We start from the raw sequence: 22,556 nt of genomic DNA on the forward strand, positions 1-22,556 counted from the left end.
TAGATTTGATCTTCTGGTGCAGAGACATTCAAAAAATGTGCTAGAATTTGGTTACATTTAGTGCATCTTATATCATTGTACTTCAAATACTAGCATATGAAATGTCATTCTTAAAGAAAAAATTGACCGTAAAGTTTTCAAAATACCTCAAGATCTAGAATGCAAACAGATTCTGGATTATTTGATTCAAGCCGTGAAGTTTCTTGAGGTAGTCGAGGAAAAAGTTGCTTAAGCCACTTGTGAAAGGTGGGCAAAGTAGACATGTAGTGCCACTGAAGTCCAAGCCACGTTAAGTGCTGTAAACTACCATTGTGTACGCGAATGGCACCTAAAACAAAATAGACAAGGCACATGATTTGGTAATGCATTCACAGAACTGGAGCCTTCTGCAATTTAGAGAGGGGGAAAAAAAAAAAAATAATAAAAGTTTAAGCCTGCCCAGAGTGGTAAACAAAACAAAACAGACAAAACAAAAGTCTTGCCTCATTCAACCCAACTCCACTCTTGCTCAGCTGCTGCTTGGTCCCTCACTGCCCTTTAGCTGCTGCTACAAGTGACATCAACTGACATGTGACCACTGCAACCAATCAGCAGCTCACTTCATCCTGTGATCAGCTGTAGCAGTCCTAAGTAAATTACTGCTGCAGTATCAGGTAATGGAGAGTAGTAAGGGACCAGGTAGCAGTGGAAAAGGAACAGAGGAGAGTATGACTTATTTAACGTTCCATTTTAATGAACTTTTCAAGAAAAAAAAAAACACCACTTTAAAAACCAAAATGAATCCTGCATGGTCATAGATGTTATATAAACTAAATAAAACCAGTGTAGCGCAGGGAAGGATGCATACATACAGAGTTGAGCATCATTGGTAATAAACTAATGTCCTATAAGGGAAGGGGGTATAAAAGGAAAAAAAAGGATTGGAATTAAAAACACTAAACAAGAGCAAACTAGCTTGACAGGCTAAATTAAGCAGAGTAAAGTTAAATTTCCTGAGTATGTTTAAAGGAAAGAATAGACAGATATTAATCCACAATGTATCATTAATTACACAATTGGAGAGGGCAAATTAAATGAAGTTCATGAAGCAAAGGGTGGCTTTGCCCTGAATAGAATAGTTGTAAGGAGGCCATGAAATCCAATCAAGTTTGAAGAGGCAAATTTGGATTTTTTTAGCATACAGGCGCTCCAAAATTATAGGAATTAATAAACAAAGGTTTCCAGTATGGAAGGAGACTGAGGTATTTTCCACAGCTTAGCTATGATAAAATGAGCAGCAATTATGTGACTCTTCACAATCATTACAAATTGTATCATTCCAAATATAGCAAGGAAACAGCAAGAGCTGGAGTAAGTAGGATGCAGATGCAGGAAAGAATATGAAAAGTCTAAAACCAGAAGGGGTAAATCTTTGGGCAAACATACAGGGCCATCCCTTTAAGAACACAACTTATCCATACGAATCAGAGCAGTTCCCTTCCAATTTAGAAAAATAAGGGGGTGTCTGATACCATTGAGTAGTAGTTTATGGATAACTCCCAGTACTTCATGCCTTTTGAGACTAGTCTAGTCTTAAAACTTTGCGTTCTAAGGCCCCCTGTCAACGGGCGAGGCGGAATATCGCTAGTCCGCCGCTGGAGAGCAGGGGAGAGAACTGACAGTTCTGAGGTGAGCCTATCTGACAGATAGGCTCACCACGGAGAATTGCGGCAAATCACAGCATGACGCGATTTGAGTCCCACAAGCAGAGAATCGCTCCGATTCTCTGATCATGGACAGGGGGCTGCGCTTTCTAGTGCAAAGCATGCACTGCGTTACTCGTGGCTGGATTATCGCCGCAAGTAACGCAATGCAATATTCTCCGTGGACATGAGCCCTAAGTCTACTTCCCACTTTAAGAGGTATGAAGGCCTACCTGCTTGAAAAATCTACTAATGGAATTTTAAAAACCTGAGATGACTCTTGAAGAAAGGGTTATAGCATCTAAAATGCATATTAAGGGAAAGTAGTGTTGGATATATTTAGCTTAGAGAAGGGGGTCTCCGATGCAAAGGAATTTATAGAAATCACTTTTGGGTAGCCCAAACTCATTTCGCTGTTTCAGAAAGAAGTTACGAGTTGCGAGTATGACTTCTTTAATGGTTTTCTACCACCCTGGGCATCTTTAAGAAAAATAAAAATACACAAAGTTTGGACACAAACAGCAGCAGCATTAGGTGATATTTTAACTGACTGTAGATAAGATACAAGCTTACCGTGGTCATATCGTCGCAGATCATTTAAGTCTGGTGACTGAGAGACTACATTTCCAATGTCATCATTGCCTATAAATGAGTTTTCCATTGACAAGTGGCCCTCAAATAGAAATTTCAGCAAAATACCTTGACCAATCTTATTAGCAAACGTTTCAATTATATTTGTGAGGAAGTCATCTTGGCCATGGCTCAAGGTCAGCAGCAGATGCCCTGTTGACAATATGGTACAAGAAATACTTGAATCATTCGACTGCTGAAAAGTTTCCTATAAGTCCCCAAATATGGTAACACACAAATGACACACTTGAGGCATGCAATGGTATTTTATAGAGAAAAGAAAGAAAAAAAACACAGTAAATATCTTCTCAACCACCTGGTGACCTGCGTGTTGAAATAGTATCCCATCAGTATGCCTATTACTAATGACAGTTGTGTACTAAAGGAGGACACATTTTACAGTCAAATATCTTAGGAAATTCAGAGTCTGTAGTCCTTTATATAAAAACTTGATGCATCTTTCCAAGTATAAATACATAGCCAACCCTGAACTATCAAGAACAAAATCTTCAAAATACCTGATTGACTTTGCCGGTCACAGGCTAAACCTTCAAGGTTATATGAGCTTTCATCTCCTTTTATTGGCTTATTCCATGGCACCTGCACAAAAGGAATCAATTCATAAGTGTTCAGTTAGACTGAATAAGAAAAACCTAAAAGGCACAGCATCTATTCACATACCTGGAAAGCAAGAAGATAGCAAAGAGCAGCAGGCTCCAACTGAGCTTTCCACTGGATGTCACTGTGTTGAGCCATTTTTAGTAATTGAGTTCCAGCATGCATGTAGTAATGGCCACGCATTTCAGAAAATGCCATTGAGAGGTCATCTGTTCCATTTACATGAGGTTTTATTGAAAGGAGGGCCTGATCAAAGCTTGGGGAGAAAAAAAAAAATACATGGGTTAACACTTTAAAGTGTTTAATTTTTTATATATATATGACAACACCTGATTCATGAATTTTTTATAACCTGTCAAGAACACTGGAGCAACACTGTCTGTACACGGCCTGCCCCATCCCATCTGTGCAGTGTATGGAACATATGCTGCTGCTGTATCATATACTATCAGTATGTAACAGGGCTGCTTTCACTTTAAAGATCATGAGAATACTACATTTATTTTTTTAGCTCTGCAATATTTTTTTAATTGTAAATTTTTATTATTTTGTAAACTTTTTTATGCAGTCCATTAGGAGACCTACATGATTGTCATTTTACCATGATGGAAAAGTTCTTTAAAGTCTCTCAGCACAATAATCCAATATGGAAATGAATGCCCCAAGAACACAACATTTACATAATTGGAAACAAGAATCACACAATAATATATATATTTTATTTTTTTATTTCACTAATCGCTCTCTCGTGAAAAAGCAAACTAGACAGTTCCCCAAAGAAATCATCCGGACTTCTGCTTTTATTTTCCAAGAAGCCTTGAGGTTGGGGCTACACAGTTTCATTTCTCACTATGAAACACACAAACACTGATTTTGGTGGCTGTAAGAATGCACTGAGTACTTTGAAAACTCCACAATTTGATTCAGTCATACGCGTCACCCTTTAAGTCTCTGTATACTGGTATACTGGACTGATTTTAAAAAGCAGTAGTTTAGATATCCCTCAATTATAAAGATCACTTGGAAGTCTAAAGACCGCTTAAGGTTTGTATTACTCTACAGAGAAGAGGTATGCCAATTGTAGATTGAATGATGCCTACTGGAAGACAGCTACCCTATTATTCAGTGTCCAAAGACAAAGAAAGACGTCCTACAAGATGTCTAGCTGTGGACTGGTGGCTGTGGGCAGCCTCACCACTTTATCTGTGCATATACGGCCCGACTAACGCTGGTGGTTACACACCACTCAAAATGTATTGCACTGGAGGGCAATTAACCAAATAAAAAAGGGAATCTAAGGTAGAACACACTGTCCAAACTGCAGGCATGATGTTATAGAGCAGGAGGAGCCGAGCAGATTGTATATAGTTTTATGGGGAAAGATTCAGTAGAACTTGTATTTTATTCATTTATATCTCTGCACAGTCCAATTGGCGGTCCCCATCAGTGATTGACAGCTGTGTATGAATGTATATACATGGATAGCTGTATATGAATATAGGACAAGTTCTACTGAATCTTTCCCCATAGAACTATATACAATCTGCTCAGCTCCTCCTGCTCTATAACATGATGCAGTTTAGACCGATGCTCAAGCTGGTGGATCCCCTCAATAAATTTTGCACATCTTTTGGCAATCTCTGCACCAGAAAAATCACCTAGGTTTGCACCATAGTTTGACAGATTCTGGCACACAATATGGGTAAATATGTTGAGCCACAAAAGGCCATGTCCCTTACCGACTTACTGCATATCAAACTATCACAAATTTTTGCGCCAATATTTTTTTTTTATTACCCACCGGAAAACTGGCATAAGTGCTGTAATATATTAACCCCCCAGTCTACAGGGTTTGAATTTGCTGTGACATTTTAGGCCTCCTTCCCACGAACGGATTTCCGCCGCGTAATTCGCGGCGAAAATCCGCTGCGTTGCCCGCAGCTATTAGGTTCTATTGAACCTAATAGCACAATGCTCACGATGCGTAATTCCAGCGCGGAATTACGCACCGCGATTTCTCCCGTCCTCACCCGCAGCATGCTCTATTTTCTGCGGGTGAGGACGGGCTGTACGCACTGACGGCTTCCATTGCAGTCAATGGAAGCCGTCCGTTCACGCTATCTCCCGCTGTAACCAGCGGGAGATAGCGTGAAAAAACGCTTTCCCGCCCACCGCCGCGCGTCATCTGACGCCAAATGACGCGGCCGGCCGCGTCACGTGACACGCTCGGTGACGCGGCGGTGGTGGGCGGTGACGCGGCGGTGGTGGGCGGGGAAGCGATTTCACGCTATCTCCCGCAGGTAAGTATAGGGGCTCTGGGGGGCGCCGTGACGGGCTTCACTGCGTAATATTACGCGGCGGACCCCGTCACGCTCGTGGGAAGGAGGCCTTAAACAGTATTTGCTGATGCAAATTGCTAAAAAACAAGATGTGGAGAAGTCTGAGGGAGTTATCCGACTTACTCTATTTTAGTTAAACAAGCTGTCCATGTGAAACAAAGTGTTAATACTCACCTCTGCTGCATTAGTTACAGGCTGCAGCCGCCAGTGTATGGGATATCACGAGCCACTGCAGCCAATGAAAGCTCAGCAATCAAGCTCCGCCATTGGCTGCAGCAGCCTGTGATGTCCCACACAGACTGTTGCAGTCTGGAAACAATATGCCACAGAGGAGATCCTGAGCAGCGGTGTGGTCCACAGCGGGAAGCCGGGAGGAGGGAGCATTTGCTTTTTTATTAATTTTTTACATGCCCGGCCTATTCAAGTAGTTCAAGTTAATTCCACTTTTAGCTAGAATATTTGAAAGCAGCACAACCGTGAGCATTGTCTGTATTACAGCTCTATTAAGATGAAGGGGTCAAGTTGGCAATATCAGGCAACTCAAGAAAGAGCGTACATTTATAGAAACTAAGCAGGAATCAAAGCCGACACTCAAAATTATGGAGGAGCAACATGTGCAAATTAACCCTTTGCAGACGCAAACTGTATTGAGGACTTACTCCTGAAGGGCCAGTCTGCTTTCTGACACATCCCTCGTGGAGAGGGTTAGAAAGACCACGTCTGAATGTGCGAGTAACAGTTCTTTGTTAAATGCTCTCCAGCTGTTCTTGTCAGAGGATGGATACACGGACAGGTACTCCTACAATACAAGAGGAAAATAAAGGCTGGATTTTCTTTTGAGAGAGGTGCTGCAGAGAAACATTGTTCCAAACAAGATGCCAGTATTGGTACAACTTAACGAGGACTATTATACGAGTATTCACCAGTGACCTTACCCAGTTCTCAAGTGGTACCCAAGCATCATGGTTTCCCATCTTTGTATTTAAATACAGACCGTTTACAGTGGCTGTAAGAGGTACATTCACACAGGGCAGACTTCTTGCACACTGACCGGCCCACACAAGGGAATGGGCAGCTTCAGATTCTGTAGACATCATTCAGGTGAGCAGAACAAGTCCATCAGGGACTGCACACAGGCACAACAATGCACCCCTTCAACCACACATGAAAACACTCTTTATTTTTTGAACCATCACGGCAGGTGTAACGAAACACTGCATGACACCCAATAAACGCACAGCGCTTCAAGGTCTCCTGCTGCTAACAGTTGATGCCACAGCAGAATTTTCTACTAAGTCAATTTTTGGGGGAAGCAGCAGTTGCCTAGACAGGAAATATTCTTTAACATTAAAGAAGCTTCAACTTTCTCAAGACATTACAGAATAGCCCAGTTTAAGTTAAGCCCTTAACGACTGCCCATACATCTTGACGGCGAGTACTAAGGGGCAATAATCTGCAGCGCTGTCAAAAAAACAGCACTGCATTAGAAACCCAGCACCAGTTTCCCATGCTTGTGGGAGCAGATGCTTGGTTGTCGTATAGCAAGAACCAAGGAGATCTTTAATTTCCGCCATTTAACCCTTTACACTGGTATCACTGTTTGTAACGACCCAAAGAAGAAAAAAAAAAAAAAGTTAGCCCATTTAACCCACACAGTACGTCAAAAAAGCCAATTGTGCCTATCTCACCTTACAAAAAACAGGACAGAAAGTGATCAAAGCATAGCCATTGACACAAAAAAACAAAAACACTAAATATATATTAGTTTGAAAGCTGCAACAAAAAAAACAAAACAAAAAAAACTTCAAAAATAAAAAAAAAGGATGCGTACAAAGATAGCCCTTTATAAACTTCGGGTCTCCAGAATCATATCAAAAGGAAAAAATAAGTTATGGCTCCTGAAATTAAACGATGGGGAAAAAAAACTGAAAAATGAGTTGGCCACTAAGGCACAGACGGGCTTTGTCACTACGGGGTTAAAGGGTCTCATGTGGACATCCCTTTTTAAAAAAAAGAAGCTGTGACCAGTTTCGAACCCAGTTACTCAGCTACTATCACAAGGAATGTTATGTATGGCTATGTATTTTCTCTGTAGCAATGCACTGAGGGAGCTCAGACAGTTATACACTTACGCCACTCCTACACGTGTTCAGTAATTGACGCTCGAGATCAAGGCATTTTTACCGTGATTGTAAGCGCATGTCACAGTGCTTTTTAAACGCACCTCATCAGTGAGATGGGTGATGAGGTGGGTTATAAAGCGCAAAAGTAGGACAGACAGCACTCAAAAATGGCTGCGTTCGAGTGAATTCAAGGCCCCATTGAAATCAATGGCAGTGTTGTACAGCGGCGCTTGTAACGCTGTGCTAATCGCAGTAAATAGCAGCATGTGCGAGAGTGGCCTTAGTGCAAAACTGATCAGTCACATGTCTGACAGTAAAATGAAGCCAAATCCGGGTCCGGCTCAAAAGAAACCCCAAAACTAATTTTGTAGTATTGAAATCAGTGATGTATACGATTGGAGGACCTAATGTGAAATACTCTGCAAGTGCTGAAAAAACAACTTATTTCCAAAGTTACCAAATTCTGTATTCACGTGTCAAATGGGAACTTTTGTTAAAGTGAGAATTACACCTCAGTCTGCAAATGCTAAAAGTGTATATTCTAAATCAGCTAACCTTTAGGACCTGTACAATACACGAGCACCATTCTAGGTGGCTGCGGAGAGCTCTTCTCTCTGGCTTTAGACAATGGATCACGGCTTCATCTAGTCTCTTATTGGACCGAAATAACTCCACCAGTCTGATATTCACATAGACATCGTCAGGTCGTGCAAACAGCTCAGACTGGATTAAATCGAACAGACGATTCCAACCAGCTTCACCTTGGGAGTTTAGCAGCTGCTCCTAAATAAAACACAGGTAGAAATACTTAAAGGACAATTTCATGATAGAGATGACAATTCGGCTCAGCTCTCAGTGTTGTATCAGTAGCCATTAGTTAGAAATGAATGCTACAACACCCAACAGACTCCATTAACTTGTAAAATGGGACTCAATGGGTTCCACCAAGGTGTCCATTTAAAAAATAAAAAAAATAAAAAAAACTGAACAGCATGTTTTTATCAAGTGTGACAATCTGCGCCGCAGGCTCTGAACGGAGCCTCATACACAGATGAGAACAGAGCCCTAGTATTTTAATCAGGTAGAATAAGCAAAGAGAATCTGTTGGGTACTTTATGAAGCCTTCACTATCAGCCATCTATTACTTATTGGTTAATAGTGCAGCTCCCAGCAGGAGATGTGTCACAACTATTCATGAGGAGCTAGTAGCCCCAGCCATCAACCCCAATTGATAGGTTTTCTCTGTAGACCAGAAAAATGCACATCAACATTGGTAGGCAGAGCTAGTGGTGCCTCAGTGTTACTCACCTCTCACTGGGAGCAAAAACCTGTACCTTTTTCAAACTAACTGCATTTTACCCCATAAGTGACAGACCACTGAAACCATGATGTCCTCACTGAGTGCAGCATAAAGTACATGACAGGCTCCCTTTTAAAGGGGTTGTCCCGCGAAAGCAAGTGGGGTTATACACTTCTGTATGGCCATATTAATGCACTTTGTAATGTACATCGTGCATTAATTATGAGCCATACAGAAGTTATTCACTTACCTGTTCCGTTGCTAGCGTCCTCGTCTCCATGGTGTCGTCTAATTTCAGCGTCTAATCGCCCGATTAGACGCGCTTGCGCAGTCCGGTCTTCTCCCTTCTGAATGGGGCCGCTCGTGCCGGAGAGCTGCTCCTCGTAGCTCCGCCCCGTCACGTGTGCCGATTCCAGCCAATCAGGAGGCTGGAATCGGCAATGGAACGCACAGAGCCCACAGTGCACCTTGGGAGAAGACCTGCGGTCCACCGTGGGTGAAGATCCCGGCGGCCATCTTCGCAAGGTAAGTAAGAAGTCACCGGAGCGCGGGGATTTGGGTAAGTACTATCCGTTTTGGTTTTTTTTTAAACCCCTGCATCGGGTTTGTCTCGCGCCGAACGGGGGGGGGGGGGGGGGGGGGGGGGGGGGGCTATTGAAAAAAAAAACCCGTTTCGGCGCGGGACAACCCTTTTAAGCAACTCTCCGAGCAGAGGTTCACAAAGTGTCAGAAGCTTAGTGCCATCTAAACTCTTTACCAAGATTTCACTAGTAGTTAAAGCGGTTTTGTCATTAGGAGAGGAAGGGAATTATAGACAAAGTAATTCTCCTTCCTGCTGGGCAAGGTACACTGTCACTAGTGATGTAGTGTTCACCCTAGTAGAGAGTGTCGGGCTATCGCAAAGACTACGCATGCGCACTGTCTCTCCACAATAGTATATGGACACACGCAGCGAGACAGCGCAAATGCAGTCTCTGTAATAGTTCAGCATTCCTTCCTAGACAGTAAACGTTACATCACTAGTGACGTAACCTACACTGACCTGCCGGAAGAAGAATGCAGAGAATGGATGCTCCATAACAAGAAGAGGATCCGTCCGGCTTGCGATGAGGTGAAGATTGGCGAGTAGGAGATGCAGTAAGAAGATTGAAGGGGGAGGAACAGGCAAGTATTGATTTTATTTTTTCTAATGACAAAATCCCTTTAAAAGCTTCATTTTATTTAAAATTCAGAGCTTTATTTAGAATTTGTTCTGATTAGGGGGATTTAAGAGCTAACAGAATGGGCAATATACTTACTTTTAGTCTATAAATGACAGGACTTCCTGGAAACAGCTTGGCTGCTCTTTCTACCCAGTACTCCGCTCTGCCATCTGTCACATTGATAGTGCATATTAATTCTGCAATCTTAAGGACAAGATCCTTCTGTGTGGGATTTAATTCCAAAGAACGCTGGAAAGAACAGAAAGTCTTTTTTTCATATCCGTAACTTTTTAGTTTGCAACAAATATACACTTCTAAGAGGCCGTTACACCTGATCAGTACATGTAAGCCATCAAATTACCTTGTAGCAGCCAACTGATTTTTCCACATTCTTCTCCATTTCGTACAGGTGTCCAAGAAAGCGGTGGGCTTTAGGATCCCTCTCCTGGACATTAATGTATGATGAGACACACCTGAAATAGAGATTTCAGTTTAGTCATAAATCTGAAAGCCTGAAAATAAAAGAATAACTGCACAAGGTGTATTGAATCACAGATGCCGGAAATAAAGGTGTACAGTTTTGTCTAAGGTTCCTAAGGCATAATGTTATACTAATGTCTACACAAGAGCGTGAACACAAGATAAAGACTTCTGGGGGCTTTTTCTATAAACAAATCACTGAAAAGGGATCAAATCCACACAAAGGGAGAGGAAAGAAAAAAAAAACCTACTGAAACAGGCCATACTTACAGTACTTATACAGGGATACAAGGGCATGTCCAAACACCAAGATAGACTCACACGCCCAGCATGCACAAGGGGGCTGCTTACTATTATACTTGCACACGGATAAGGCTTAGTATATGGTACTAGTCACACAGTTGTGTAGTCCACCATGCAGGCTTACACCCATAACTGATGCCCATATTATTAGATCAGGTGGGCTGCCCCACACGAAGTTATCCGATGGCCTTTCTATACCAACCCTAGGTACATACACTGTATACAGATATAATGGCATGTGTGAGGCTTCCCTCATAGGTCTACGATAGTAAATACTTCTGGCACATACCTCCACAGATGGATAAAACATCATGTGAACACAGCCTAATGTCCCATTTAGACAGAACCATTGTCTAAAGTGACGGCACAAGTGCTGCCCTCACCGCTACGGGCAGGGTTTGCTGGCTTCCTGCTGAGCATTTAGATTGAGCAAGAATCCCGCGATGTTTTTTATGCTGACCATAAGATAACTAGAAGTGAATGATTTTTTGGCATTCCCACTCATGTATGAATACACTGCTCCGTTCAGTAAGCCATACCTATAGCGATGTGCAAGTCACACAATTACAAAGAAATGATGAAGTCACTATTCCAGATGGATGATGGAATATAAGACTGCTCACCTTTTAGCAAGGTCATATTCTTTAGATTCATAATACAGTTTGGCAACCAGGAAGCCTTTCATCGATTTCTGAAAGATCAATTGGAAAAAGCACCTTATGAGAACGTGTCAGAATGTTTATGGGTTACTCTATACAGTGCTGCGACGTAGCCGGAATTCACCACAATGACAATGCAACCATGACTATTAGGACGGTTTCATACAGATGAGAAAAATCACATGAGATGCACAAATATGAACGAATGAATGGCTGTGACTGAACGCATCCCGCACTGCCTGTGATTGGCTAAGCAGGCTGTCACTCAGGGGTGCTCAGCCAATCACAGCAATCTAGTTGAAGGCAGGGATTTTGAATTCCTGTCACCAGAGAAGAAGTTCCTCTGCCGGCTGACAAGTCCCGAGAGCGCAGCCGGGGACAGCGACATTACCCGCAAGGTATTGATTTTTTTTTACTCGGGCCTGGGCATTTAGCGCTGCCAAAAGCGCGGTACCAAGTTGTGCCGCGTTTTCGGCAGAGCTGAAACAGCTGCCCATTCATTTCAATTGGCAACACACGGATGAAAACGTAAAAAAATAGAAGATGCAACGCTGTCAAAGATCAGCGTTCAAGACCCTGCGTTTTCAGCCCTGTGTGAGCAGCCCCATTGAAACGAATGGGAGTGTTGTACAGCGTTTAGCACAGGGCTGAAAAGGCAGCGTTAAATGTGTGAGGGAGGCCTTATTCTCATAGGAAATTCCAAACAAGGATTTTGGCCATTGACAGGGCTAAAGCCACCTGTGAATCTGCAGCAGCCATCGTGTTCTGCACTTGTTTTTAGAGGTGGAAAAATGCACATTGGATTCGAGTGTGGGAACATACCCTCATTGTATAGCCCACAAGCCTGTAATACAGTAAGGCCTTATGCACACGGCCGTGTGCGGAATACCGCAGCGGAGTCTATCGCGCCCCCCCCCCCCCCAAAAAAAAAAACATACTTACCTCGCATCCGCTGCGCGAAGTCCCACATGACCCGCCGGCCGCATCACATGACACACTCGGCGGTGCGCGTATTCACACTATACTTCCACTGCGCTATAGCGAAATATAGCGTGACGGGCGGCTTACATTGACTACAGTGGAAGCTGTCTGCGCGTATACCCGCGGCAAATAGGACATGCTGCATATAATTTCATGCTGTGGAATTCCACATACATGTACATTAGGCTATTCGGTTCAATAGAACCTAGTAGCTGCAGCGAAACGCTGCGGATTTCCGCAGCGTTTTACACGGTGGAAATCCGGCCGTGGGCATACGGAGTCTAGCAAGTGATTCAGTGAACTGGGACACAGGAAGGGACCACATGGTCAGGTACCAGCCCGATCTGTCACCACAGTAATGAAATCCAGCATATAGTAATAATCTTTATATAGCGCCAACATATTCCGCAGCGATGTATAATACACATCAGCATGGCTACAGCCTTCTCCATATATACTCCCTGCTAACACAAACACTTTACAAATTAATTCTCTTCAGATCAATAAGTTTCATGCAGCAGTGACTGCACACCAAATGGTCACCAACAGCCATCTAGCAGGGGTTGAACCTACTTCGGCCTTCATCTACAGGTATCAGATGGCCCAGGTTGTGCCAAGAAAACATTCCCTATATCAGTACTCCACCTCCACCAGCCTGGAGACCTGACAGGAAGGGGTCACCCATTCATGCTGCTTGAACCAAATTCTGATGCCATCAGCATGGTGCAACGGGAATCTGCATTCATCCGAGCAGATGTTTTCCACTGCCCAATGATCAGTTTGTGTCCTTCTGCGCACTAGATACTAGCCAGTTTCTCTTAGCAGCGGCATTCGAACTGTCTGGCTGCCGATAAATACTAAGGAATGGCAAGTTGTGAATTCAGACAAGACTGCGGGAATACTGGTGTTGTATTTGCTTTCCATCAGAAAGCTCCTTCACATCCTCTGACCTCTCATGGGTTACATCCACAGCAGCCCCTTATTGTTTGAGGATTTCCTCAATCACACCATTCTCTGTACGCTTGACACTGTTGCACAAGAAAATCCTACAGAGTTTGGCAGTTTTTGCAATACTGATCCCAGCCAGTCTCTCACCGATGACCAGGCCTCATTGACACCGCTCCGAGCACTTGACTTTGATTTTTAATATAATAGAATCTGATTGATCGGTCAGGGTCTCACCAATCCCCAAAATGGGGGTCTTATATCCCCCCCCCCCTCACTGTACTCCCTGTAGTGACCAGTGGGCAGCCTATAAGCCTGTCAACATTGACATCAGAGGCTCATTCACCGATTCCAGCAGATCAGAACATCTCGTACCGCCAACTGAGAGTTAACGGACCTCACTGGAAAGTGATTGGACGGATTTGGGACTGTAGGAGCCTATATAGACCGTGTGTGGCTGTTACAGCTGGTCCCATGTGTTCTGTGGCATAGGAAGGGGGGGATTTTTCTGGCAATAATATTTCAAGGATGGATTGTTCATTGACAGAAAAAAAAAATAAAAAAAAAAATGACAAGAACAAATGAGATGAAAGTTTCAAACGCAGCAAACTTCTTTCCAGTTGGTTAGTGATGGCCTGCTCTTAGATCCGGCTGGAGACTGCAGATCCAGCGCCGGTTCCATCTTCTATGCAGAAGACTGCTGGGGCTTGTCCAGCACAGCAGGGGTTAATATGTGAGACCGCCCCTTCTGGTTAGTGGAGTCACACTGGCTACAAGAGTCATCCTCTTCTATCCAGCTCTCCATCTCACATATCACACCTGCCGCTCCACAAGCAATGAAGGACGGAACCAGCGCTGGATTTACAAACCGCCATCACGTACAGCCGGCAGCGGGACCCACACGGGGCCTGTCAGGCCAGAGGATTATCGCTTGAACACGCGAGTGCCGCCATTGTTCGCCCTCACGCAGGCCGTTTGGACACATTGTTGCTTGTGCTAGGATCGCCCACATTGGCCGTGGCTGAGACGGACGGAGCGATCGCGGTTTAAACCAAACGAGCCAATCAGGATTGTATACATGCAGAAAACGGGCAAGTGAGAAGCGAGCGATCCCCATTCATCGTCGGCTCGCGGCTCGTCTGAACCATTACTGGTCGCCTTCACTCGGTCGAACCATAATCGCTCTGTCTAACAGCGCCCTTTCTCCGGGGGTCAGCGCACACCCCCGGCCTCAGAGCCGACTAATGACAACTAGCAGGACTGCCGGCACATGCTGGATCCCAGTGAGGATAACACAAGGCCGGCCCAACTTCTAACTGGTCGGTTCCCACTGCATGCTGCACTACTAACTCAGAGGTTAGTGCTGGACCGCAGGCTCCGGACAGACCCTACAGCACAGATGTGGCCGGCCTGCAGCAGTGTACAGCGCACACAACACGCCCGGGGACAACCGGCTGACGCCGCAGGTTTCTATGAACCCCACATAGATGGCGAGCGCAGCCCGAGGACAGGAGCATGCGGCGGGCTCACCTCCCGGGGAGAGGCGGCGTTGTTCTGGACGCTGTCGATGTACTTCTGGATCTCGGCTTTGCTGCGCCTCATCCTCACGCTGCACGCGGCCCTGCCGAGCCTCACACAACACTGCAAACTTCCCGGATGGCGCTCACGCAGAACTGGCGGCAAACCGGAAGTGACGTCTCCGAACGTCACTTCCTTCTAGCCGGAGAATATAAAACTGGTGAGACGTGCGTGGTGACGTCACCGGCGCTATCACGTGATCCCAACGGCAGAGAAGAGAGTGTGACTGGCTGCCGGTTACTGAGCTGTCATGGCAGTCTATTAGCAACTGCAGAGCGGACGTTCCTCCAACCTGCTCTATACCGCGGGCCACAGAGCCCCAACCAGCGCCCCCACTGCTATGATAGCTCACTAGGTGGACGTGCACGTTGCTATATATTTTAACCCCTTAAGGACTGTTCTCTTTATTTTCCACTTCCGTTATTTCCTCCACCCCTTTTTATGAAACCATAACTTTTATATATCCATCGCTGTCTAGGGATTATTTTTGCGGGACGAGTTTTTTTTACAATGGTCCTATTTACCGTATTATATAATGGACTGAAAAACTTAAAAAAAAAATTTTAGTGTACTAAAATAGAAAAAAACCTAAATTTCACTATAGTTGATTGTGTCTTGTTTCTACTGTGTACACTGCAGTAAAATGACCTGGTAACTTTATTCTATGGGTCACTAGATTACTACCAGACCAAATTTATAGAGTTTTTTTGTTGTTGTACTACTTTTTTTCAGAGACTTAATTTTTTTTTACATTTTTCTGCTGCCATCTTCTTATCGCTGTAACTTTTTTTAATTTGTCCATCAGTATACTTGTGTGAGGGCTCGTTCTGTGCGGTAGGTCCTGTCGTTTCTGTTGGCACCACTCTGAAGTACTCACAACTTTTTGATCGCTTTTTATTACATTTTTTCTTGGAGGCAATTTGATCATTTGCATGTTGGTGTCGGCTCTGATAGTACCCAGCCAGCGCCTTCTTTGGCGGCCGGGTCTTCTGTTGCCGCTGACAGCTACAAGCATTATAGATGTTTCTATATGTCTCACATTCTGAGAGAACTTGTTTCGTAATTTTGTCCGCACACTTTGGTCTGATGTGATCTAGGACTTTTGTTCGTGATCTGGTGGTCAAAAGAATTCGTAGGAGTTTCCTCCAGCGCCAAAGTTCAAGGCATCAATCTTCCTCTGCACTGTTTCTTCAGCATCTAACTTTTACAGCTGATGGATTTCTTAGCCCCTCTTTTGCTCTGCAGCCCTGTGAAGACGGGGCTGAGAAATCCATGTTCAGCTCGCTGTATAACACCAGAGGGCGCTCCATCCAGCTGTGTCCGCATCGGCTGCTGACAGCTGTTCCCATACATTACCAGTTTATTACTACATTTCTTTTGTTTTCTGTGGCCCCCCCCTCATGTGTCCCATCATTGTGGGACACATGAGGGGGGGGGCACAGAAAACAAATCCCGCTCCTGCCGTTGTCCCCGGCCGCACTGTCCTCCCCTAACTACATCACTAAGCTGGTCTACACCTATGTAAGTCATCAAGTGAAAAAGAAAAAACTAGGTAAACGTGCTGCCGATAGGACTAAGGCCGGGCTCACATGACCTATGGGAACTGCGTATTACGCAGGCTTTGTACGCTCGTGTGATATGCGGTAGCTCACAGACAATCATATTACTTACGTAGTTCCGCTCACATTAGCCAATCAGAATTGTGTAATCCACAAGCACAAAATAGAGCGCAGCATGTTCTACTTTGTTGCGTAGACTCGCGAGATAGAGCCGATTATTCTCTATTGTCGCATATATGCCCACAGCCCATACACAATTACATTGCATATGGGCTGCAGGTATATGTGTCAGCGACGGTGCGGGAAATGTTAACAAAAAGAAAAAAGTACAATTTTGTCACCATACGCAGGGTTCACAGTAAAACGATACGGGAGCCCTGCAGCAGTTTACGCTTATGGATGTGTAAGCCCGCCCTAAGAGAAAATAGATTATTAATTTGCATCTAAATTTCTCTGGTGTCTCACAGCAGCAAAATAATGGGAATTTAGCAAGCATTAGCCCCGCAGGTCGGGTCTACCTGCTTAGCCAGATTTAGAATTGACAGTCCAAAGGCTTGGACACATGTTTAGAGTCCACCTATTACGACCGCTGGTTGAGGCCAAAGTCATCCCCTACCCTCATTCCTCGTCCCCTACCATCGCTGTGTCCCTTGTGTTGTCTGCAGCAGATGCCGCATCCCTTGTCTGTTTCCTGGGCCCACTTGTAGCTGGCTCGCCTCTTAAAGGGCCTGCATGCACACCATCTTTTCCATCCATGGCCAATCTGGATAAGCCTTGAACTACTTTAGAAACCCTCTCCCACTTGCTGATTCCTGAGCAATTAGTTCAGTTTGGTATATAAAAATGTGTATTTGTTTTGACTGACCTGTAGCTTTGATCTGTGCTTGTTCTACCTAGCTGTCTTGACCTGTCCTGATTTGGGCTTGTTTTTGGACCATATTATCATTGTCTCCTATCTGCTCTGAGCCTCTACCTGCTATATCATTACGCAAGAACTACAATATCCTTAACTTTAACTCTGTGTTCCATGACTACGTTTCTGTATTGCTCCTCCGGTACTATGATACGGTTATCCTGCTACTATGATCAGCTGCTACAATACTGAGGCTACTTCTTGGGTAATGACTTGGAGGGTTTCTTGGGCTAGATCTAGGATGAACTTGCCGGTTGTGACCTGCCAGCTTTCTTGCATGACCTAATTTCTCTCACTGTATGGATTAATAATGAGATTCAGAAGCATCTGTTAGATAGGTAGAACTAGGGATCCCTCTCCAAAGTTTGTTCCAGTCACAGTGTCCTGTGGTAATGTCCACGTTTCTGAATGGGCATATCGTTATTGGATTTGCAGACAACTTTATATATCATAACCTGCTGTAATATTCCTACATTTTCGCTGAAGCACCCATTATCCATCACATCCATTAATGGTGAACCCCTTCAAGATCTGGTCCAGTGCACTACTGCTCCTTTGACTCTGCAGGTGGGAATTCTGCATGCCAAAAAGATCTCTGTCTTAGCCAGGTTGCTTGACCCATTATTTGTTGGTGTTCCATGACTTCGCTTTCATTCACAGGGATCGATTGGGGCACAGGATAGATTTCTCGTTGGGGTGTGCATTGCCACTTTCACTGTTTACGCTCCTTATGCCACCTATGCTTATATCTTCAGCAAACAAGAGGCAGAAACATTAGCACCATACGGTTCATATAATTGTCCCATCAACGTTCTTCTCAGAATGACTTTCCCTAGAGGTCAAGTATATCCATTATCTCTTCCAAAGACTGAGGCCATGTTGGCCTACATCAAAGAAAGTCTTGAATGAGCTTCACCTGAAAATGTTCACCCTGCTGGAGAAGGATTTCTCTTTGTGAAAAAGGACAGATTCCTGCGATCATGCATTGATTACCATGGTTTGAATTTAGTTTCTGTCAAAAACAAATATCCTCTGCCTTTAATTACGGAGCTATCTGACAGAATTCAAAAAGCTGCAGTTTTCACAAAACTCAACTTGCATGGAGAATACCACCTGATCCATACATGTGAAGGACTGCCTTTAATACCTGTTAAGGAAATTATCAATTTTGGTTATTTGGTAATGCTCTTTGGATTCTGAAAATGTATCGGTAATCTTCCACAAATTTGTAAACAACGTCTTTCGGGATCTGTTATACACCTGTGTTGTTGTCTACTTGAATGATATTTTCTCCTGAGCTGACCCCACACCAGAAAGAGCAGTGCTACATCATCTCTGAGTTAATGACCTGAAAACCGAATTGGAGAAGTATGTTTTTAAGCAAACCCATTGGCCTTTCTTGGGCTATATCATTTCTGAAACTGGTCAGCAAAGTGATGCAAATAAGCTGTCTATGGTTCTTGGCTGACCAAATCCACAGAGTCTGAAGGCAAATCAGAGTTTCCTTGAATTTGTGAACTATTATCTTTATTCCATCCTCCACTCCTCAACTCTCACAGCACCAATCTCAGAGCTCACCATGAAAAGCATGAATGCCAGGAATTGGTCTTCAGAGGTAGTCAGCCTTTCAGCAGCTCAAGGAAGCCTTCTCCACTGCTTCTATTTGCAACCGTTTCATCTAGAAGTCTTCCATTGGAGCTGGAGAATAACCTCAGGGGTAAGAACCTGGCATTTTTACCACATGGAGAAAAACTACTACATTGGGGGCAAAGAACTACTAACAATCACTTCAGGAGTGTAGGAATCTGCTTGGGGGAGCTGCTCACCCGGTGTGAATTTACATCGATCGCAAGAACGTGACTATCTTTAGACTGCTCAACAGCTGTGTTAATGCAAAAAAATCAATATTTGCTATACGATATCCAAATTTTTAGTTAGAGGTAAGCTGAGCCCAGGAGATTAACTTTCACCACAATAACACTTAGCGTGATCAAAGTAATCCATTTATTGATTGACAGACAACAGCTTTAATAGAGGCACATGCTTTGATTACAATAATTCAAATCTATTATAATTCATTTATTACTATTGGTCGATGAGACAAACAATATGGATATGCAAGATAAGGAATTTTACATCTAAATTGCTGAAGGAAAAGCAGTGCAGACGCAGTAGAATCCTACATGATTAACTTCTCTGAAAACAAAAGTACTTTAATTATAAACAATAAGTTGTTTAGGGAGAGACAGGAGAACAGGGTGCAATGACCTGAGATCTTCGGATTTCTTGTTGCCATTGCCAGGTCCTGAGTCCCCGTGGCATTATTACTGTGGACATTTTCACATACCTCCCTTTCTCCTTCAAATGTACAATGATCTGGATTGTTGTAGACAAGTTCTTAAACATGGTGAATTCTGTCCCTCTGCTTGGTTTTATGAGCTGTTTGGCTGGCTGATCTACTTGTAGAGCACATCTATAGTCTTCATAAACTTCCTCTGCACATTGTCTCTGACTGTGGTGTGTAACTCACCTTTCACTTCTGAAGGGTGTTGTGCAGAAGTCCATGAGTCTGCAAGATTCTCACCATTCCTTACTCTCTACAGATATCATCCATGAGTCCTACTATCCATGACCATAGCTTCAGAAGGGCCAGGAACCAATACCACACACCAGGAGTTCATGAAGATTTGGCTGGGTATCAAGAAGTCTTTGTTCCATTTTGCCACTAGAAGAAAGCAAAGTGCAGACAAAAAGCAACGGCTTCCTCCTTGCTTCTCCCTGTTTGGCTATCCTTCAACATCATCTGCATAAAGATGCCTTCATTCAAATTCACACCTAAGTATCCGGATTCAATCCAAGTCCTCAAACAGTTGAATCCAGTTACTTATAAGTGGTCTCCCTTTTTTGTGTATTCCTAAATCATTCCATGTTCCCCTCTTGAAGCCAAGATTCTGCATTGCACAAATAATTGCTAGGTTAATGTATTTGAAAGAAAACAGAATGTTGTCCCTGTGCACCTCAGAACCTTAATCCTTCTAGATGTGGGAGAACGATCATCTCAAACTCTTAACGAGTTCTGAAGAGGCAATTGCAACAGAACACTGACCGGCAGAGGCTGTGTAGGAAATGCTGATACATCATTTCTGGATGAACAGAACCCTGTGTAAACTCCGCTAAGCCAACAGAGGGAGAACACGACCCCTAACATGCCAAACCAACCTCCACTCTGCTGAAATAAATGGTACTAAGGGAAAGAAGAAAAACAAAATCCTGCCCGCAGACATAAAGGATAGAAAAAAACTCGCCTAAGCCTAGGGTTAGCTTAATTATATAGCTGGAGGAGGAGAAGCTAAATCTGCTTTAATTTTATTACTCATTCAAATATTCATGTGTCCTGTGGGTGTATAAGGGTGGAGATGCCGGGAAAAAGCCTGAAACCGATAGTAGCTCTGCTATCAGCACTACAGTTTTTCCCCAAAAATAACACTGTCTTATTTTAATTTTCACCTCAAAATAGGCACTAGGGCTTATTTTTGGGTAAAGTTTTATTTTACTTACCCAACAGGCTCAGTCCAGAGCCCTGACATAGTTCCCACAGTGGATCACTTCCTGGTTACAAGATTAACCCTTTACGATCCAATTTTGGATTCAGAGTTTCCTAGGGGGGGCTTTCTCCTTTTGCCATTTTATAATGGCACCATCTGCTGGGTAGAGCCAGTACTGCAGTATGTGACATGCCGGAGAGGCCCCCGACAACAGAGCGGCCAATAATATGCAGTAAGAATACCCAGTGGGACATCTTCTGACATCAGAGCTGTGCAGGCTTCAATCAGAATGTCTTCAGACGTCACAGTGGATTGGAAAGGGTTAATAAATTCCGCCTCCACAAATTGATGGCTGCGATTGGCTCTTCAAGTGCAGCATTGATTGGATCTTCGAGCGCCGTGGCTCAACCAATCACAACCGTCATGTTGTGCTTGCAGGGTTCATGAACTGGCTGAGCTGCGGCTCAGCTAATTCATAAATCCCACCTCCACAAAGCAATGGCTGTGATTGGTTCTTCAAGCACTGCATTGATTGGCTGAGCCGCAGCGCTCGAAGAACCAGTCACAGCCATTTCTTCGTGGATGTGGGATTTATGAATCCCATAACCAGGAAGTGATACTTTGTAGGCGGCCAAGGACTGCGGGAACCACATCAGGTCTCTGGAAAGCAGTGGGAAGGAACTGGACCGAGCCTGTTAAGGGACTCGGCTGACCTGGAAAAACGCTGTGAAGATGAAGCAATTGCATTTTTATGGCTCTTTTCAGGCACCCAATGCATTCCTATTGACTTCTTTTAAGATGTCACTAGGGCTTATTTTTGGGGTAGTGCTTATATTTTAAGCCTTCCCAAAAATCATGCTAGGGCTTGTGCTCAGGTCCTCGTTATTCGAGTCGAGCTTTTCGTAAAATTCGAGAGCTCAACTCGAGTAACGAACCCCACTGACTACAATGGGAGACTCGAGCATTTTTGTATGTGGGACGCCGGGGCCCGAGCTCCTCTCTCTCAAAAAATTTGCCATTGACGTGTGCGTCGCAGCGGGGAGGGGCCAAAAACTGGGGCGGGGTCGAACGCGGCTTGATGCTCATTCGAGTAACGAGCACCATCGAGTACGCTAATACTCGAACGAGCATCAAGCTCGGCAGAGTATGTTCGCTCAACTCTAATCCTGAACACAAAGATAAAGTTGAACTTGGAACTTTATAGCACCTGCGATCTGCACAGGACCCAATGGCGATGGTTGCTGACCCCAAGGTGAGCCATTGTGAAACAGAATTGTGAAAATAGAGAATACTACAAGCAGTAACTTGCAATCAGTATACAATGAGTAATGACTACATCTACCTATAAACTGCATTATAATTCATAGATGAACACGCTAACTAGAGATCAGCGAACGTACTCGGTAAGGCCGATTTCGCAATCGAGTACCACGATTTTCGAGTACTTCACTACTCGGGTGAAAAGATTCGGGGGTCGCCGGGGGGCGTGGCGTGGTGGAGCGGGGGGTAGCAGCACGGAACAGGGGGGAGCTCTCTCTCTCTCCCTCTCCCCCCCCACTCACCGCCGGCGCCCTCCGAATCTTTTCACCCGAGTAGTGAAGTACTCGAAAATCGCAGTGCTCGATTGCGAAATCAGCCCTACCGAGTACGTTCGCTCATCTCTAACGCTAACACAATTTAAAAGAAACGCTCAACACAA

General features: G+C 44.1%; 1 protein-coding gene across 2 annotated transcripts in view; it reads right to left on the reverse strand.

Annotated features, from left to right (window-relative positions):
* The window catches only part of LOC136577508 (E3 SUMO-protein ligase RanBP2-like), a 66,624-nt gene extending 51,677 nt beyond the window's left edge, over positions 1-14,947 (reverse strand). For both annotated transcript variants that reach the window (XM_066577420.1, XM_066577412.1), the window contains exons 1-10: positions 14,793-14,947; positions 11,301-11,368; positions 10,256-10,367; positions 9,991-10,143; positions 7,948-8,175; positions 5,929-6,068; positions 2,994-3,186; positions 2,831-2,912; positions 2,256-2,465; positions 147-328 (exon numbers count right to left, since the gene is read on the reverse strand). In XM_066577420.1, the coding sequence (XP_066433517.1) occupies positions 147-328; positions 2,256-2,465; positions 2,831-2,912; positions 2,994-3,186; positions 5,929-6,068; positions 7,948-8,175; positions 9,991-10,143; positions 10,256-10,367; positions 11,301-11,368; positions 14,793-14,864 (1,440 nt within the window). In that variant the 5' untranslated portion in view covers positions 14,865-14,947. The remainder of the gene's footprint in view (positions 1-146; positions 329-2,255; positions 2,466-2,830; positions 2,913-2,993; positions 3,187-5,928; positions 6,069-7,947; positions 8,176-9,990; positions 10,144-10,255; positions 10,368-11,300; positions 11,369-14,792) is intronic.
* Positions 14,948-22,556: the final 7,609 nt, after the last annotated feature.

Source organism: Eleutherodactylus coqui, chromosome 1 (assembly GCF_035609145.1).
Source record: "Eleutherodactylus coqui strain aEleCoq1 chromosome 1, aEleCoq1.hap1, whole genome shotgun sequence".
In the NCBI taxonomy this organism is placed as follows: domain Eukaryota; kingdom Metazoa; phylum Chordata; class Amphibia; order Anura; family Eleutherodactylidae; genus Eleutherodactylus; species Eleutherodactylus coqui.